Consider the following 20,465-nt stretch of genomic DNA (forward strand, 5'->3'; position numbering starts at 1 on the left):
CTACGAGGACTCCGGTTTCGTTCCTTTGATCCCGGAGTCCTCTACGCAGCGCTGAGGAAGGCCACCGGGGAGCTTAAGTTCGTTAAGAATCTCACGTGTCGCTCCCACGGCATCGGGTACCTTTTGAAGGGAAACCTTAAAAACCTCGTTAAAAAAAGGGTCCAATTCTCGGTATATACTTATAGTCCATAACACATTGCAAAATGGGAAATCACAGTGCGCGCTTAATTATTTGTTTGTTTCAGAAAGAATCGAATCCCAACATACGAGTAGGCAACAGTTAATACGAAGTAGCTTTAGTCCAAATATCTTGCTCACACATAATAAATAAAAAGAAAAACGCAAATAGAATATGCCATTTAAGATTATCCATAAAACCGGTTATGCAAAAGTACCGAACGTACCTTCTCAATTTAGCCGGTTATTACGAAAATAAGCGCCATATTTGAATGTATAAACAACATGGCGGCTCCAAGTATTCATTTAACTGGAGATGATTATGTAAATTAGAATTTTGTGACAGAATTGCCGAATTAATTTTGCGGTGGGCGTGAGAGGAATTTTGAAGGTACGATAATTAAGTCAGCAATAACTTGTAATGATGTCTGCGTCCTTATGTTTATCCTTCGTGGTAAAAGTTTTTTGAAGTGAAAACTTCTTTAGCGGTTGTGCACTTTTTGTGATAGGTAAAAAATGTTCTGGCGTTGGACACGTGACCTGATCGAAAATTCGTAAGATGGCAAAGCAAACTGCAAAAGTCAGGATGTCATCCACGTCTATTTCTCCCTAATAACAGTAGAGTTAAGCGCCCCTGTGTTCTGGTTTAAAGGGTATGGTAAGAAAATACTTTTCTAAGGGATTTTAGCTTCGTCCTCAGAGGTAGCCGCTACCTCATGCATCTGCGGCCGACCTCAGGTAATGCATACTCTGCTACTTCTATGTAATAAAAAAATCAACGGGTCGCACTCCAGGGTGTCGGCAGACGTGAAAACTTTCGAAACCTAACCTGAATAATAAAATACAAATAATAAATAAAAAATTTAAACTGACACCCATTGACATTTTATTCTACGCTGACACCGGATGACATTATGACTTTTGCAGATTGCTTTGCTATTTTACGAATTTTCGATCAGGCCACGTGTCCTGACTCGAGTTTAATATTTTTTATATATCACAAAAAGTGCACAACGCCGCTAAAAAAGTTTTCACAAACTTTTGGATGGATTCGAAACTTTGTTGACAGATGTATAAGATACACTTAAACAGATATAGAATTTAAAGCTATTTGCGATATCGGGTCGTTGACTAGACAGTAAAACTAACTGACTAAGTTAGAATGGTGTCTTGAACTGAGCGGCGTTGAGCAGCAAATGTTTCCGAAACTATGTCGTTTCAAGTTCATAGAATAGTACCTAGTCTCTTAGTTATTGCCTGGAGTAGTTTTAGGGTTTGCTTCATTGACTATTGATTCTGTATCGAAAACTAAGATATATATTTTGTCAAATGGTTTTATCATCTAGCTTTGGAGGATATATTTCTTTGAATAAGTACCTATTACCTGGTTCAGAAACTCGGTCTCTTGAGCGAGAGGATCGACGTTCAAATCCCAGGCACGCACCTCTGATTTTTAAAAGTTATGTGCGTATTAAAAAACTGATTAGTACTTATGCTGAAGGTCATCAAAAAAGACTTCACCATCACGTCAATATCGAGGCGATCCAGCTCCTCGATACAACGGACCTAGTGAGAAGACTCAAAAGGATTAAACCATTTGAGTTAGTGACATGACACAGTGTAGTGTTAGTGAAATAGTGATAAGTGAACATTATAGAACACAAGAGCAATGTGTCTACTCCTTTATGTGATAAGACAAAGAAGTGCAGTGTCAGAGGACGCCGCTTTCATTATATGATTATTTAGCAGTTTAAGTTAGCGTAAAATTACTCATTAGTCTTATAATAGGCTAGATTGTAATTAATATAAAGTACCTTATTACTCATTCGGTACTTTATACATGCAAAAAAAAATGTGCATATTACAAATTAATTATAACTTGCTTAACGGTGAAGGAAACATCGTGAGGAAACCTGCATACCTGAGAAATCTTAAAAAAAAATCAAATATTCGCACTTGGCCAGCGCGGTGGACTATGGCCTAATCCTTCTCATTCTGAAAGAAGACCTGTGCCCAGCAGTGGGACATTGATAGGTTGATGATGGTCATTATTAAAAAGGACCTTGTAATTTCTTGAAGTATTTTTTAATATTCCTGATAGTTTTCGATTGCCCTATTTTTACTAAATACGTTGCCCCGATATACAGATAAAACTAAACTTTGATATTCAATACCATCTAGATATCCTTAGATAAAACTAAATTCCCTCACTAACTACACTCACGATCAAACTAAGTTCTAACGTATTTAGATTAGACCAGATTATGGGTGCTGAAACTATGTTGACGAGGGCTTTAGACCCACAAATGTAGGGTTACTACTATTAATGTAACATATACTACGATTACAAAGCTTAATCACTTTGTAACAAAATTTGGATTTTAGACCTCGTTTGTCGTCAGACATTGATTGTGTCAGGCAGAGGACGTGTCAGGCAGGGGACGTGTTAGTCAAATACAGAGTCGTTTTAGGTCGTAGTCCAACGCACTGGCCAAGTGCGAATTGGTGCACTTCAATTATTACCTTTGAGAACATTTTTCCGAGAACTTGGCGTGCAAATCTTTACGATGTTTTCCTTCACCGTTTAAGCAAGTGATAATTAATTTCTAATACGCACATAACTTTTAACTCAGACTCTAAGAATGAGGAGCCGATTTTTTTACCACTAGAATGCCACTAATGCCACTGATGACTAAAAAACATAGACAACTAATCCTTCTCAGGACTAATATTTTTTAATTATCTGTTAACTATTTTAAAAACATATAGTGTCAAATTCTTCATGCGTACCGCCGTATGCAACCCCTTGTGTGATTTCATGGATGTACAAAACCTTCTGTGTGCGATATCGACTCTCACTTGATCGATTGTTTGTGGCAAGTCAACGTCTACTTGAGTACACTATTAATACGTAGATTATTAATTGTATCGGGCGTTACTTTGCGGAAATCCATGCTATTAAGTTAGGATTAAAACTACTTCGCAACAATCCGCTACTAATATGTATGATGGTATATATTTTAAACCATGCTGTATGTAGCACCCTCCCTCCCACAAAGGATGCGTGCAGATGCAAAACAATAAAAAATAAACACCATCAATCATCATACATACACCACCAACACGTGTTCACTCCAAAACGGAGTATCATCAGGGTAAGTTGACTCTACTGTTTTCACTCATCAGGGTAAGTTGACTCTACGACGGTTAATCGTAATCGTTAAATAGGTAGATTGTTATAAAATATTCGTCAATTACTAAAACAACACTAACGCCATATAAAAATGCCGGCTATGAAATATTTCGATCGGGGTTCATTATTTACGTAATAAAGTTCTACTAATTAATTCATACATTACAGCATACTTGCGTGCGGCCCTACTGTACCGTAGCAAAGGGCGTGAGGTAAGGGTGACCATATAATGGCTTTTATTAAGGATTGTTCCGATCTTATCATCCAAATCGTTAGTATAATCTTTTAAGATAAAAATAATCGTAATAAGTAGAAATAATTATTATTTTTACGAGCATTTATTTCAGTTGGAATCACGCTACTTAAGCGTCGAATAAGACGCTTAATTAAAATAATTGCATTGGAAACGAAAATATGAACCCAAATTCATGTAAATTAAATTTAATATTTCATAGGTGTCCTAGAATTGGGATTAATTTGCATGTATTTAGCTTTAAACATGAAATAGATTAGCGCAGAGTAATGTTTTTTTCAACATAAGTATGTAAAGATCCTTGGCAAGCCTTAATAGCTTGATGGATTGTAACATATGAGGTGACGTAGAATTCCTTTCAGTTATGAGAGTGACATTAGACATACGAGTATTTTTAAACAATTATGTTTAAGTACATACAATATTCTCTCAGTATAGAAACCTTATAAGCCGCACTATTATTTAAGAATTTGGTATTATGTTTTAGTAATTTACAATAAATTATAGTTATAGTACTCGTAGAATATCCTAAAGTATATATATCTACTAAAACAGGTATGAATAAGTGTTGTTGTAAAAAGTATTATCATCATAAAAGTAAAATCCGTAGATCCATACTCACATCCGGAACTATTTTGCATATTAATACAAATCCGTAGCGTGTTGAATGGGATTATCCGCACGGATTCCGGAATCATGCGGGCCCTAGCAATGATTTATAATCTCCGTCATTAAAGGGACTCCTTCAGCTTATAAAATACGATTTGGGCATACAATCTACACGCAGGCATGGTAGGCGTTAAAATTCTTTACGATGTTTTTCGTAAAAGATACTATCTTGTAAACCGAGTTAAGATAAGTCAGTAAAAAAATCTTTGCATTTTTTATTTAACTGCGGAGAGTATTGTTTTTTGAGGTAGGTACGTATCGTTTCTTGGCAAACCTTGTAGTCAGTGCTTTTAACAGATAAGGTGTCGTTGAATTTGTCTAAATTGTGGGAATGACAGGTTAAATTTATCCTTTCAGTTAATTAGTTACCACGTTCACGTGAGTGAGTCAGTAAGTATTCACTCCCGGCCATGGATATTTGTAACAAATTCCTTATAAAACAGCTCCCTAATTCTTAGTTTATACTTATATATAAGCCGACACTCACGCCCTTTCACCAAAACGCAGAATGCTTCCCGTTTCAAATAGCTATGGCGGTGGTATCTCCATGGTCGAACTATAAGTTGCCACCCATAGACATCTGTAATTAACCCCAGATAGGATTATATATTCCTACTTGAGGTCAGCCACAGATGCGCCGCTACCGCTGAGGACTAAGCTGGAACGCCTCGGAGAAATATGTCTCCCTTACCACACCCTTCAAACCAGAACACAGCAGCGCTTAACACTGCTGTTATGACGCAGAAATAAGTGTGGCGGTGGTGCCAGCGGAGTCGAACCACAAAGGGTTCTACCACCTTCGTGGACAATATAAAGTAAGACCTTCATTTCGCAGTCTATTTTTTATTACTCTAAGATAGAACGAAGTACAGTCATCACAAAAGTAATTCGTCTTTCTTTAGGGCGTAATAAAATATCAATATAATGGATTTAATCGTGCGACAAATTGTTCGATAATGAGTTTGCGATGCTATTAAAACTTACGAAAATAATTTTACTAAAGTGAATTTTGAAAGCTTTTTACGATATTCATTAAAATGGTAAATTTTCCGTGAGCTGGAGCCGTTTTAATTGGTGCAATAATGAGCGTTTATTTTGTATTTTGGGAAGCTGCACGTCTTTTAGGGTTCAGTACCAAAAAGGGTAAAAACGAAACCCTATTACTAAGCCTCCGCTGTCTGTCTGTCCGTCTGTAACAGGGCTCTATCTTTGGAACTGTAATAGATAGTAACTAAAAATGTTCACAGAATGTGTATAATGATGAGTATAACAACAAACACCATCACATCTATTTCTGCTTAATAACAACAGTGTTAATTAGGTACTGCTGTTGTAGTTAATGATGTACTCGAGTCCAAAGTATTCACAAAGTACTCGAGTACTTTGCACAACATACAGTCCAATAGCACGGAAGAGCAAAAAAAAAAAACGCCACTCACTACACAAAATTAAAAAAGTTTTTACTTGTACGAGTAGTAGTTGTAGTGTACGAGTATCGTCAGTATTCGAGTATTACTGGTACTCGAGTATCACTATTGGTACTCGAGTATGCGACTTTATGTAAGTACTCGAGTACTGACTCGAGTCGACCTGACTCGGCACATCTCTAGCTGTAGTTTGAAGGGTGTGGTAAGGGAGGCTGTCTTATCCGTAGCGTTCCAACTTAGTTCTCAGGGGTAGCGACGCAATTGTGATCTATCTAAGTTAGGACTATGATTTTATCTAGGATTGATTAAAGATGTCCACGGACAGCAGTGACCACTTTCCGTAAAATGAAATGCATGCTCGTTTGCTGCTTCTAAACACTACAGAAATATATCAGATTTTTTATACTTTTAAAATAGTAATTTGCATGGGAAAATCGATCATTCATGTCCATGGATACCATAGAATACTATCTATAAGCGACACTGTTAAGTAAACTGTATAAACGTTTGTTATTGCTTTAAAAATATGCGCGAATTTTATTAAGGTAAAATGTATGCAATAAATTGATTTTTGTAGCAGAATTTAATTACTTTGAGCTCGACGCAAGGTAATTGAAAATGTATTTATTTAATCGTCGCTTGAAGGTATGTACGTCGTACATAATATGTCATATTGCCAAAAAAGGTTTATATAAAATAATAACCGAAAAATAAAAAGATGCATCAGAATTGAGAATATTTACTATGTATAAATAAAAAAATATTTCAGGAGGAGACAACGTTTATATAAAACCAAATAAAAGTAATATGTTTTAAGAAGTTTTGTTATGAGTGAAACTTACGACATAATAAAAAATTACTTCAAATTTACTATATAACCGTAACATTGATTATTATTATTAAAGAAGTTATCATTATTATTTTAACTTATGAAATTTACAACACACATAAAATACTAATAAGTCAACTATCATAAATACATATAACTTACAAACATTACTTGCATCCGACAAACGACCCGAATTACACCTAAAGATGATTGTTATTATTAAAGAAGTTATCATTATTATTTTAACTTATGACTAAAATACATAAAATACTAATAAATCAACTATCATAAACACATATAACTTACAAACATTACGTGCATCCGACAAACGACCCGAATTACACCTAAAGAAGTTTCATCGCATAAATCTATACGCAGGAAGATTTGACAGCGCGAAAACATGCCAATATCATTACGTTGATCCACAGTAATCGCTTTACGAATTTCACCAGATTTTCGTGTCTCCCCGCTATTTATTTCGCGGAAGCAATAAAAGTCAGCCATACGGAATGTACGTGTCAAATTAATTTCGTCGTTAACAACTTCGTTACGATCGTTATATTATACGCGGGTTTTTGTCGCTGTTCAGTACCCTTAGTATGAGTTTTTACGTTTTTACAAAAATAACTGTAATTGTATTTGTTTACTTATTTGCCCATACATTTCCAATCAGCGCCCCTAGTGGACTGTATCAGAACTGATTGAAAATGTATGGGAAATACGTAAACAGATACAAAAACAGTCATTTTTGTAAAAACGTACAAACTCATACAAGGGTACAGTTTACCCTCATATATGTTGTTGTAGAAACTTGTGTGGGTGGCTGCGGTGTTATAAGTATTAAGGGCTGCTGTGTGCTGGTTTGTAGGTTCTGATATGTTTGTCCCTGTAGTTCCGGGACCAGAATAGGGCTACGGTATCCCCTGCTTGTCGTAAGAGGCGACTAAAAGGGGGCTTCTGTGGTTGCGAGCGGCAAGAGTGGTAGTTCGAACCACCCGGCCAGCGGCCCCGGGAAGGATGGCGGTATGTGTGGTGTCGCATACCGTTGTGTGGCGAGCGCCAAGCTTACCTGGGCGGAGCCCGATGGGGCAACACGCTAAGAGAACTCCGGTTGCGTTCCTTTAGAGATCCCGGAGTCATCTACGCAGCGCCGAGAACGGCCACCGGGGGGTTTTAGGGCGGTAAGAATCCCACATAACTCGTCGTCGCTCCCACGGCACCGGGTACCTTTTGAAGGTTTCCCCCTCGATAACAAAAAAAAAGGTTCTGATAGGTTAGGATACTTACACTAGGATTTATTCCTTAGCTTTGAGTCGTAAGTTATAGATCGTAACAGATTTCAGATAAAATAAGGTTGGAATGTACGTGTCAAATTAATTTCGTCGTTAACAACTTTGTTACGATCGTTATATTATACGCGGGTTTTCGCTGCTGTTCAGTTTACCCTCATATATTTTGTTGTAGAACCCGTTGTGGTTGGCTCCTGTGTTCTGGTTTGAAGGGTGTGGTAAGGAAGAGTGTTCCAGCTTAGTCCTCAGGGGTAGCGGCGCATCTGTGCCCGACCTCCAGTACGAATATGTAATCCTACCTGGATTAGATATTCGTAGCGGATTACAGATGTCCATGGGCGACAGGAGCCAAGTATGCTCGTCTGCTACTCCATATTATAAAAAAAATGTTAAGCGCTGGTGTGGGCTCTGATAGGGTAGGATACTAATACAAAATCTTGTTGCTTCTCTCTGAGTAAAGGAAGATCTCTTATAGACTTCGGGTAAAACCCATCTATGATTATTATTTAGTACCGGGTTTTTCGTTGCAGTTTACCCTCATATATTTTGTTGTGGATCCCTTCGTGATTAGTTCCGGTGGAAACACTGTCTACTTTGCATTATGAGTGTTAAGCGTTCTGGTTTAAAGATTCTGATAAGACGGGATATTAACACAAGGTCTTTTGATGATTGAAGATCCCTGACTAGTAAAGGAGGAGACTTCAGGTAGAACTCTTTTTTTGCAGTAAAGTATACATTTTTGGATGTATCATGAAAAATGTATAAACACAAAAAAACATAACAGCATTTTTTTTTCAACATTAAACAACAAGAAAATGATTTAGTTGATTACACCTGCTCTCTCCAAAAGCCCAAAAGTGGACACCATAAGTTCAATATTTGTGGAAACCTTGACCAGATGGTTAAAAAAGGTTACAGCCAGTGAAGATTCTTCTCGATAATTACAGGTTTGTGTACGAAAATAATGTTGAAAAGTTTCTAAAAATCAAACTAAAGCGGTTAGCCCCATGGCTAATATAATCCAAAAGGTCACCCGTATAAGTATTCGAACGTAATAGTTGCGGTCCCGCGTTGGGCGCCAATTTTAGTTTAGGTCTGAAGGTCGGACCCTTTCTGAAGTAACGTATAAAATTAGATTTATTATACAGTCGAAAAGCAAACCCTAGGTTGATATACCGTAAAATACACTAACCTTATTGTACCGTAGACATGTTAACCTATTGAGCAGTGATACCCTTGAAGGGTTATTTTCATCTACTGGGTTGGGAAAAAGGGTTTGAATCCCTTCTCAGATATTTCAGATCCAAGTGTGAATTATGTTTCAGTGAGACTAAAATTGACTGACAGACACTGGTCGGCGTAAACAAGACTCCATGAATAACATTATGCACAGAAATATAACGTAGATGAACGTTAATAATACTTTTAAGAATGTTGCCCCTAAGGGGACAGAATATGCGATGAATTAAACCAATCTAGAAGCACGGAATTTTACTAAGTAGTTTCTTATATAACGTTGTCGAGCTTTAAAAAATGAATTTTGAAATACATCGCCTAATGGAGCATAATAAAGATGAAACTTATTAAATATGCTTCGCCTTAAGCGCAAAGGAAAGGATCAGAAATAGAGCTTGAGATAATCGCATTTGCAGTTAGCGAACAACTATTAGTACGCTAGTGTAATTCTTTACACTCGTGTAATATATCTTAAGATATTGTTTGATTATTTGACTGTTATAGTACGCGCCAAACTGCTAGTCCGCTCTGAAGTTGTTGTGAGCAGGTGTAGTCATACAATTTGCTATGGCGACGCGATTAATTTCTATATTCAGAACGGACTAGCAGTTTTACGCGGACTATACATACTATACGGCAATACAACCTTGTGAATGTTATTAGCATTATTTGGTTTGATTTCTTGTTTGTCAACATTTTAATAGATTTTATAAATTAACATCAATTTTATCAAGCGGTAAGTGGGAGCATTACTTTCGCATGTCCTCCAATACTTGAGTCTTCCAATTATCCTTAACTCACTGTGTTGTATATATTTATTTGTATATATTATATTTGTATTATATATTTATATATTATTTATATTTATTATTATTAAACGTAGATATTGTATGTTTTTTTTTCTCTTACAGTTGTATTTCTTGTTTATGCCTACCACATGTTATCGCCATCACCCAGGGTCGACTGGCAGAGAATGCCATTAGGCATTAAGTTTACCCTTTGTAACCCTTAGTTTAAGGTGTACGAAAATAAATAAATAAATAAATAAATAAGTAGATGTCATAATAGCAACTTGCATTAACGGTAAATAAAAAAACAAATGAGAGTTACTCGTGTTTGTAGCCCCATGGGCGCTAGCGTAGCTTGTAGCATCGAAGTGTTAACTATAACTACTCGTAAAACTTAACTACAAAGCGACATCAGTCACAATTACAGCATACGGGCTCGGAAATCCCAAATTGTCATTGCGGTAAATCCTCACTCTCTTTGAACTATTGTCTGTCAGTTTGCCTATATATATTCTTAGGTCGCTCGTCCAACCTACGGAACATATTATTCTAGACCATATTTTGATAGATGGCTTATATTAACACACCAGCTCTATCAACCGAACAATGCGTACCATAATAGTAATTTGCAAATTATCATTGTGGTTAATTCTCACTATCTCTTTGAACTATGGTCCGTCTGTTTGTCTGTATATATACTTAGGTAGCTCGTCAACCTACGGAATATACTCGTATTATTCTGGACCATATTTTGATAGATCGTTTATATTAACACACCAGCTCTATCAACCGAACAATACGCATCATTATAGCAATTTGCATTAATGGAAAACTTATAGAAATAGAGCCCACGTTAGTCACCAATCTTATAGGTAATAATAATATCTAGAGTAGATTTAACCACAAAGCTAGATCTAGTCATAATTACAACATGCGGGCTTGGAAATCCCAAATTGTCACTGCGGTAAATCCTCACTACTTCTCTGAACTCTATCTCTGTCTCTGTCTGTTGCAAAAAAATGTGTCTGTTAACCGGTATCTATTCTAATGCAGATCGCCCAGTCATCGGAATGTGTTGATTTGGTCCATATTTTGATAGGTGGCCTAAATTAGCACACTAGCGCTATCAAGCAGAAATTACATATCATAATAATAATTTGCATTAACTATGACTAAACCTTCTAGAAATATAGACTTATAGTCGTGCTTGTTGTGATCCATGTTGAGCGCCAATTCTATGCTGTGTACTATTATAGCAGCAGTTGCAAAGTATCTTATCTCAATTTTATTGTGGTATTCCCTAAACTAACGCTTGATACTATTTAGTAAAGAAACATTAAGTAGTAGACTTTGTAGTCCCACGTTGGGCGCCAATTTTGTATACTGTGTACTATTATAGCAGCAGTAGCGAAGTAGTTTATATTATTTTTTATTGTGGAATTCCGGAAACTAACGCTTCATACTATTAAATTAAAGAAACATTAAGTAATAGCCTTTGTAGTCCCGCGTTGGGCGCTAATTTTATATACCCAAATACTAGTGTAAACTTAACCACAAATCTACACGCGGTCAGAATTACAGCATACGGGCTTTGAGTTGTGAATTGTCTGCGGTAAATCCAAAGCTCCCTTAATGACGAAACAATTGAAATCTGCCCGTGATTTGAATGGCGCGAGTAGTCAATGCGAAATATCCAGCGAGTACATTTGGTCGAAATGTGTTCGAAATTTCTCTATTTATGTCGTGTAATACAGATGTTTAATAGTAATTTCTTGTTACGTGTTTCAAAGGATGAATTAGTACTTATTTAGGTAATCATGTATACCTGTTTATCGTTAGTTAAAGACGTAAATTGTAACCAAACTGTCTCGAAATACAAGATATTTCTGATGCTGAAATTGCAACAACATATAGTGTAGTTATAATTCAAAACATTTGCATATATTTTGTTCATTTGTTTGGCCCCACGTTGGGCGCCAGTTTTTGAAACAGTCAGTGACGTTGCGGGCACAGTCCCTCTATGCCCCTATATGCCTCTATCCCCTCAGCCTCAGATAACACAATTTCGTGATATAACCTTTCATATAGCTTTCATATAACTCGTGTATTGTATGTCTTCCTGGGTGGTATAATTAGGATGCTGATTTATTTTTATTTAGAAGGACCAATTTTTTCTCTAACAAATTGCAGATATTGCAGAGACTCTACTTTTTTACCCGACTGCCAAGGAAGGGTTATGTTTTTCGCGCGTATCTTGTATGTTTGTCTTTCTTTATTTGATCCGATCTAACAAACGGCTGGATGAATTTCAACAGTTAAAGTGTCATTATATTTGTCTCAATGACCCGAGTGTCCTTAGATAGGTGTTAGTAAAAAAAAATCAAAATGGCGGATTTTTGGCGCGAAATAGTAACACATTTAAAAAAAAAAGTTAAGCGAACCTATCGAGTAGGGTATCAAATGGAAGGAAATTAAATGGAGATTATAAAAACATATTTGTATATATATAAAACAGTAAGGTGACTGACTGACTGACTAACTAAATGACTTTTTCATTTTTCAGAAATCAACGTACAGCCTAAACCAAGGACCTTACAGTTCTGAAATTTTGCACACAGGTTCTCTATATAGCTTGAATAAGTACTAAGAAAAGCCTTTTGGAAATTCTACCCTTAAGAGGGTAAAATAGGGGAAAACAGTTTTTTTGAAATCCTTTAATTTTGAAGCAACTACTATAAAATTTTGTATTTGGCTTTCTGGATAGGAACAAGGACGCACTTATTTATCCCCCTCCGAAAAATCAACCCCGTAGAAGGTAAAATGTAGGTTAAAAGTTCATTTGAACAATCGTCAATTTTGAAGCAAACACTATGACATTTTGTATCAGGCTTGTTGGATAAAAATAATGAAATGCTACCTCTAACGAGGTAAAATAATGACCGAAACTTTGTTGTACCGAAGTTATATATTTTATAGACCATAAATGGTGAATTTTTTCGCGAAATAGTAACACGTTTTAAAAAAAGTTAACCAAATTTATCGAGTAGGGTGTCAAAATAAAGGAAATTAAGAGGAGATTACACATACATTATATAGTATATCTTATATTAAAAATATTAAAATAAAATATTAAAATATAAAATTCTCGTGTTAGTTACCGTACTCCTCCGAAACGGCTTCACCGATTTTCACCAAATTTTATATACATATTCAGTAGGTCTGAGAATCGGCCACTATCTATTTTTTTTTACACCTAAGTGATAAGGGTTGTTCATCCTTAACATTTTTTTATTTATATGGCAACACAACGTTTGCTGGGTCAGCTAGTACATATAGACTCGTATATACACATCGAGATGACTGTACGACTAAATGAGTGAGTTGCTGTGCCAGAGATCAACGCAAAGGGAAACCGCTGAACTTAAGCGTGCTGGAATTTTACATATAGGTTCTTTATATAGCGTAAATGAACACTACGAGGATAAAATAGGATAATATTGTTTGAACATCTTTTGTTTTTGAAGCAGACACCTACTATGAAACTTTGTATTTGGCTTTCTGGATAAAAATAATGAAATGCCTATTTCACTGCTTTTGGAAATTCTACTTCAGCCTTTTTGGTGCAGTCGGGTTTTTGATTTTTTTAATTAATTACTTGTTCCTTATTGTGGCAGCGAATTTCAGCTCCAGGCGATACGAATTCACGCTACGCCGCGGAAACAAGTGTCGATTAATAGCAGTTTCATGTACATTTAATTTGTCACCTTATATCATGTCATGAGGCATTACAAATTAGTCTTCGGAGATAATCTCAATAAACAACAACACTCCTAAATCAGGTAAATTGTATTTAGATTGACTTCTCGGTTAGACCGCACTGCTATGCTGATCACTGCTGTTATTAGATAAAGGAGACTATATAGTATTTATAGATTCGAACCCCTTAGGATTCTACTATCAACGTTTATTTAAAATGCTCAGTTTCAAAGCCACAAAAGTAATATGCAAATTATTCCGTCCGTTTGTCCGTTTTAACTCCGAGGCAGACTTTTGCAGAGGCAGACGGTCATTATAATCACTTATGGTTTCCAATGTTATTCCGCACCATATTTTGATAGATCACCTAAATTAACACAACGTTATCAAGCAATACCAAACGTAATAATCCTTAGGGACGATACATTATTTTCCCAGAGTAACTACACAAGCAGAAACATATTCATTTTTCTCGTGTTATTATTAATGATATCATTATTATGTTCATACGATATCCTCCCTTATGTGTCACGTGATAAGGGTTAGAATCGTGTGTGCCTATAGATGATATAATTCGGATTATGAATAGCTTTCAATAAAGAATACAGATTGATTTTGATTGCTCAGGTGTTGTTAGGTAATTTGAGGGTGGTTGGTTCATTACTAGCTCTCAAAGGTATTTATTGGTAGTACATGAGGCAAGATAAATTTCTAGATAGATAATAAGATATAGCTTACGTAGAGATTATACGAGTACTATACGAATATAGAAAAGAATTGCGTTGCCATAGAAAATTGTATGACTACACCTGCTCGCAACAACTTCAGACCGGACTAGCATTTAGCGCGGAATATACTTACGTATAGACTTACTTATTAGGAGGCAATTTAGTCCTCAGGAGTAGCAATGAAATTGTGTATTGTACCTTTGTTGATACTCCACATTTTTAAGATTGAAAACAGATATCCATGGGCGACAGTGTCCATTTAATATCAGGTGGATTGCATGCTTGTTTGCTAATTTTATTTAATAGGTTATATTTTTAGACGGTAACCAAACTTAGACCTCTATGACAACAATACGATGTTAATCGGTAAATTCTACAAATTAGTCAGTAAAGTCCATAAAAATATTCGGTAAATCCCATAAAAGAGCAGGTGGCTCCGAGTGCGTCACGGTACATTAACCGCTTTGTTCTTTAACGTTATTGATGGGAAAACGTTCAATTGTATGGGACAGTCGCTTTGATTCCTTTTCCCCACCTTTAGTTCTCAATTGTGAATTATGTTTCAAAATTAAGAAGGCTGCTAATCATATTTCCGATGAAGTTTTGTAGGCTTTATACGATTGAAGGTAATATAATCGTTTTTGTTTCGACTTCGGAGGCACGACGGCCACACCTTTTCTGCCTAGTAACAGCTGCGTAAAGGGTTCCAATTTAGTTATTAGCAGTAAAAAGCATTTGTTTATCGACCTTCGGTAGGACACTAATTTTATCTTGGATTGAGACCATAGATGCTTGGGCTAAAGTAACCACTTATCATCAGGTGGAACGCATGCTCGTTTGCTTTTTCTATTTCAAAGACTATATTTTTTTCTAGATGGTATCCACAAGCATTGACCGTAGCAACAATAATCGGTAAAGTCCATAAAAGAGCAGGTGGCTCTGAGTACGTCACGGTACATTAACCGCTTTGTTCTTTAACGTTATTGTTGGGAAAACGTTCAATTGTATGGGACAGTTGCTTTGATTCCGTTTCCTCACCTTTAGATCTCAATTGTGAATTATGTTTCAAAATTAAGTAGGCGGCTAATCACACTTCCGAGGCCGCTGAGGTCGGGAACAAATACGTTGCTATCACAAAAGACTAAATTAGAACTGCCTCGTGTAAATGTTGTGAATCGTAGTGGTTACAAGCATAGATTTTGGATAGCGTACTGTAAAAATTCTAAGTCTATGGTTACAAGATTTATATACCAGGCACGTATTTCATTATCTAATTAAAGTAATTTGAAGGTGGTAGAACCCTTTGTGGTTCGACTCCGGCGGCACCACCGTCACACCTATTTCTTCACCTAATAACAACAGTGTTAGGCGCTGCTGTGTTCCGTTTTGAAGGGTGTGGTAAGGGAGACAGACTTTTCCGAGGAGTTCCAGTTTACCTCAGGTAGAAATATCTAATCCTATCTGGGGTTGATTACAGATGTCCATGGGCAACAGTCGCCACTTAACATCAGATGGACTGCATGCTCGTCTGCTACTCCTATATTAAAAAAAAAAATTATCGCTTAGGCGCGAAGAAAAATATCGTAACGAATCATAAACGGCAGACTTCAAAAACATAATCTACCTATTCGCACTTGACCAACGCGGGAGACTATGACCAAAATGCCTCTCCCCTAAAAGGAGATCCATTGCCAGCAGGACAATAACACGTTGACTTGAAAATTTGAGTTGTATAACACCCTTCAAACCAAAACATGACTATCCACAACTATTTTTATAAAGCAGGAATCTATACTAATATTATAAAGAGGAAAACTTTGTTTGTTTGTTTGATTGTAATGAATAGGCTCAAAAACTACTGGACCGATTTTAAAAATTCTTTCACCATTCGATAGCTACATTATCCACGAGTAACATAGGCTATATTTTATATGAAATATATTTAATAAATAGATTTTGAGGCGGTACAAAGTTTTCCGGGTCAGCTAGTAGATAATACAGTTGAACGGCGAAGGGTCTGCTTAGTTTCCTGTAATAACTGTAATATATGTATCCTTCGATCAGTTTTGCGTAGGGGGCCCTAAAAATAATATAAATCACACCGAAAGGTAATTTTGTCGTAAATAAAGCGACGGAAAGTTGGACACACTTTTATCAGATCCTGTATTTCCTATGAAAGTTGAAAAAGTGTCGTAATCGCTCGGTACGAAGTTCGATGCTATGTTCTTGGTACTGATTCCTATCATTAATGATAAGTATGATGGTGTATTCGTGATTTCCTTGTATGTGACGTGTTTTAATGTTTTGTGAAGTTTTTAAATTCAGATTAGGTGGTGGAGATCAGTGTGTCTGCTGTCACACATATTTCTGTGTATACGGCCAGCGACCTCAGGAAAGACGGGGGTACGAAACACTACGGTACTAAAACACTAAAAAAATCATTATTTATTTTTAAGTAAAACCATATCTCGTCCCTTTTATGTCCGTAGGACAGCAAGTTTTATAAATTTTTAACAGTTCTCATTCTTCATAGTGCTCGTAGCTAAACATATTTCTTTTAAGGTTTTAATTCAAATCTCATTGGAATTCATCGAATCTCAAGACCATATCTAGACAAGAAAATGTAAAACTCCAAAAAGTCCTATGTAGACAACCACCAGCTTTTTCAAATTTAAGTAAGAGGCCGATTTTTTTTTGTCCATATCATTTTTTTATAAAGTAAAATCGAACTCACCGTTCTTATGCCCATAGTATCCAGTGCCAGATGAAGAGCCGCTGCCGGTCGAGGAGCCTTGCGGCGGACGCGCCTCGTCATCCACCTCCAGGGGTAGCGGGTTCGCATCCATCGCGGCTACACCGACATCACTTCACTGGACACTACACTCCACTTGGGTACCTGGAAGCAAATTATGCGATAAGTTTAGTGTTAAAATAGTAAGTGTAAATTTTGAGTTTCTTTGTTGTATTTCAAATGCGATAACGCAAACAGACCTACAGACAAGCAAACAAAGAAACAAACTGTCACAAAACGGATAGACAAATACATACAGAGGAATATATTTTATAGTCGTACATTCAAAGGTACGAACAAAAAGACATACACTTAACAACAGGATTTATATAAATTATTTTTTTTATATAATTCTTCTGTTTAATTTATGGTACCGATACTTGAAATAAATGTTAAATGTAATAATAAAATAATAAATTATTAGAAATAAAACTTATTTATTAAAATTTTATTTTACTTGCATACTTATAAATGCACATATCCTTAAATACACACACACATAAATACACAACCGAAGAGAAATGTGAAGACACATAATAAAGAAAGGGACAGATAGAAAACTGAAAAAAAAAACGGTAGTAACCTATTTATGAAAAAATGACATTTATTTATAAGCAAACATAAAAATGTTATTACTCAGAGAGCACGACGCGGAAAATCATCTTAACCACAGATTAAAACGAATTATGAAATTATTATTCAAAACCAAAGAAGAATGAAACGTTAAAGAAATCTCAGCGTATTATATTTTAATTTTATTTTTCATAATTGCGGATCCCAAAACGGTCTCCGTGACTTGTTTCCGTCGCGATAAATTAATAAAGGTCTATTGTACCTTATTTTAGAATAATGACTTTGGCTCTTTGCTAACTTCTGTCTCAGTGTCAACGGTAAGCGTTAAGCGGTAAGCGACTTTATAAGTGAACGGTTAGTAGTTAAGAAAGTAATCCCTTGATCGAAAGGTCCGATGTTGAAATCCCAGGCGCTTCTGAATTTTCAAAGTTATGTGCCTATTAGAAATTAATTATCACTTTCTTAAACGGTGAAGGTGAAAGAGAGGAGACCTGCACAACTAAGATATCGAAAAAACAAAGGTGTGTGAAGTCTACCAATTCGCACTTGGCCAGCGTGGTGGACTATGGCCTACATCCACTCTGAGAGGAGACCCGTGCCCAGCAGTAGAACAGTAAAGGGTTGACGACGACGATGCAATGACGATGATGCGACTTTAAAGCAGTTAAAATAGGAAAACTGATGGTAGTCACGTAAGATTTTAAAGAATAAGGGGTCTTAGCAGTAGACCTCCAACCCTATATGAAATTATTCTCAAATGTCAGCAATAGCGTCAGGTGGATTGCACATTTGCTTCTACGATTGAATAAATAAGAATATAAAATCATCGTAAACGATTTTACTCGTCGATAGTACAGCAAGTGACTTAACAAAGGCCGAGCAAAAATAAGCAATCTCTCTTCATTACGATCAATGGGATTATATTGTTTCTCTTATAACGACCTTTTCAGCCATTCTCTCTAAATAAACGGTTATTTTCGATACAAATGTTTTAGATGTGACCTATATTAAGTGATCGTTAGATTTTTGCAGTGGGTTTCCTCTTGAATTAATGTGTTGAAGACAGTTTACCACATTTCTTAGCAGCAGTATTCAACAGTGTTGTGTTTTGGTTTGAAGGGTGTGGTAAGGAAAAGTCATTTTTTTATAATATAGAAGTAGCAGAGAAGCATGCAGTCCACCCAATGGTAAGTGTAAATCTGTAATCAACCCTGGATAAAATTAGATTGCTACCTGAGTTTGGTCATTATGACGTACCACCACATACTACCCCTGAAGACTAAGCTGGAATTACTCAGAAAAGTATATCTCCCTTACTACACTTCGCAACAGAACACAGCAGCGCTTAAGGCTGCTGTTATGAGCTAGAAATAGGTGGGGCGGTAGTGCCGTCGAGGTTTTTACCACGTAAAATACATACAAAGTAGAAAAAACTGGTGGAGGGGCCTCTGGAATCGAACCTTGAGCTATGCTTCTACTTGCTAAATGGACCTGCCTGAATATATCTCCTATATAACTCTATAACTCCTAGATAAATGACAAAAACACAGACACACGAAAATCAAATCTCTTTTCGGGAATGCACGCGAATTCAACAAAGTCGTGTTCAATCACCGGTCACTTTAAATAAAGCTAAAATTCTACTTTCTGAACATTAAATTTAGAAATACAGTAGCATTTCTAAGCAAGAAAAATAAGTAGTAACTTAGATTAATGTTTGATTTATAGATAATCTTATATATAAAATTCTCGTGTCACAATGTTAGTTACCATACTCCTCCGAAACGGCTTTACCGATTTCACCAAATTTTATATGCATATTTAGTAGGTCTTAGAATCGACTACTATCTATTTTTCATACCCTTATGTGATTAGGGTTGTTCACCCTTTACCCTTAACATTTTTTTATTTATACGGCAACACAATGTTTGCCGGGTCAGCTAGTATTTTGTATAAATAAAAAGTAGAATATACTTTTGGTGGACGTATCTTCGGAATCGAACCACTTTTAACTTAACGTTAACTTTCAAAATAGAATGAAAACATCTCCTAGGCAACATGATAACTTTTAGATAAATGACAAAAATCCAGACACAAAACTAAACCGTCCAATACAAAGGACTGTGAACAAAAACTATTTCGTCCACAAATCCCACGGGAACATCGGATTAAGCACGCTTCAACGACTCTTCGGGAATGCACGCGAATTCAACAAAGTCGTGTTTAACCACCGGTCACTTTAAATAAAGCTAAAAGTCTACTACTAATACGTTCAAATAAGTGGGTGAAGGTGGTAGAACCCTTTTTGTGATTCGTCCCCAAAGGCACTATTGATACCTCTTCCTGCCTTGTTTCGGTAAGGTTAACGCTGAGTTGTTCTGGCTTGGAAACTGTGCTTAATTATACACATTTATCCGTGATACAGCTTAGTCCTCAGCATGCCATCTGTGGTCGACCTTAGGTAGGAATCCAATCTTATCTGGAGTTCATTACAGATGTCCATGGGCGACAATAATCACTTCTCATCAGGTGAACTGCATGCCTATATTATAAAAAACCACCACGTAACTTTTTGTAACATAACTGTATAGCTCGACTATATTCTGCTAAGCTAATAAATTTCATACTCTTAAACGCAACATTACAATTTAGTCCTCAAGGACTTTGGTCGATCACAAGTTCGTCTCTTGAGATCGAAACTATGTCTGCTTCATATTTTTTTGGAATTAGAGCAAGATATCTAAACCATTAAGATA

General features: G+C 36.2%; 1 protein-coding gene across 2 annotated transcripts in view; it reads right to left on the reverse strand.

Annotated features, from left to right (window-relative positions):
• The window catches only part of LOC140756669 (protein quaking-B), a 284,741-nt gene that overhangs the window by 162,026 nt on the left and 102,250 nt on the right, over nucleotides 1–20,465 (reverse strand). For both annotated transcript variants that reach the window (XM_073092223.1, XM_073092222.1), the window contains exon 2: nucleotides 17,080–17,241. In XM_073092223.1, the coding sequence (XP_072948324.1) occupies nucleotides 17,080–17,191 (112 nt within the window). In that variant the 5' untranslated portion in view covers nucleotides 17,192–17,241. The remainder of the gene's footprint in view (nucleotides 1–17,079; nucleotides 17,242–20,465) is intronic.

This window comes from Epargyreus clarus, unplaced genomic scaffold, assembly GCF_041222505.1.
Source record: "Epargyreus clarus isolate Ecla_fem2 unplaced genomic scaffold, WU_Ecla_fem_2.2 ptg000035l, whole genome shotgun sequence".
In the NCBI taxonomy this organism is placed as follows: Eukaryota; Metazoa; Arthropoda; class Insecta; order Lepidoptera; family Hesperiidae; genus Epargyreus; species Epargyreus clarus.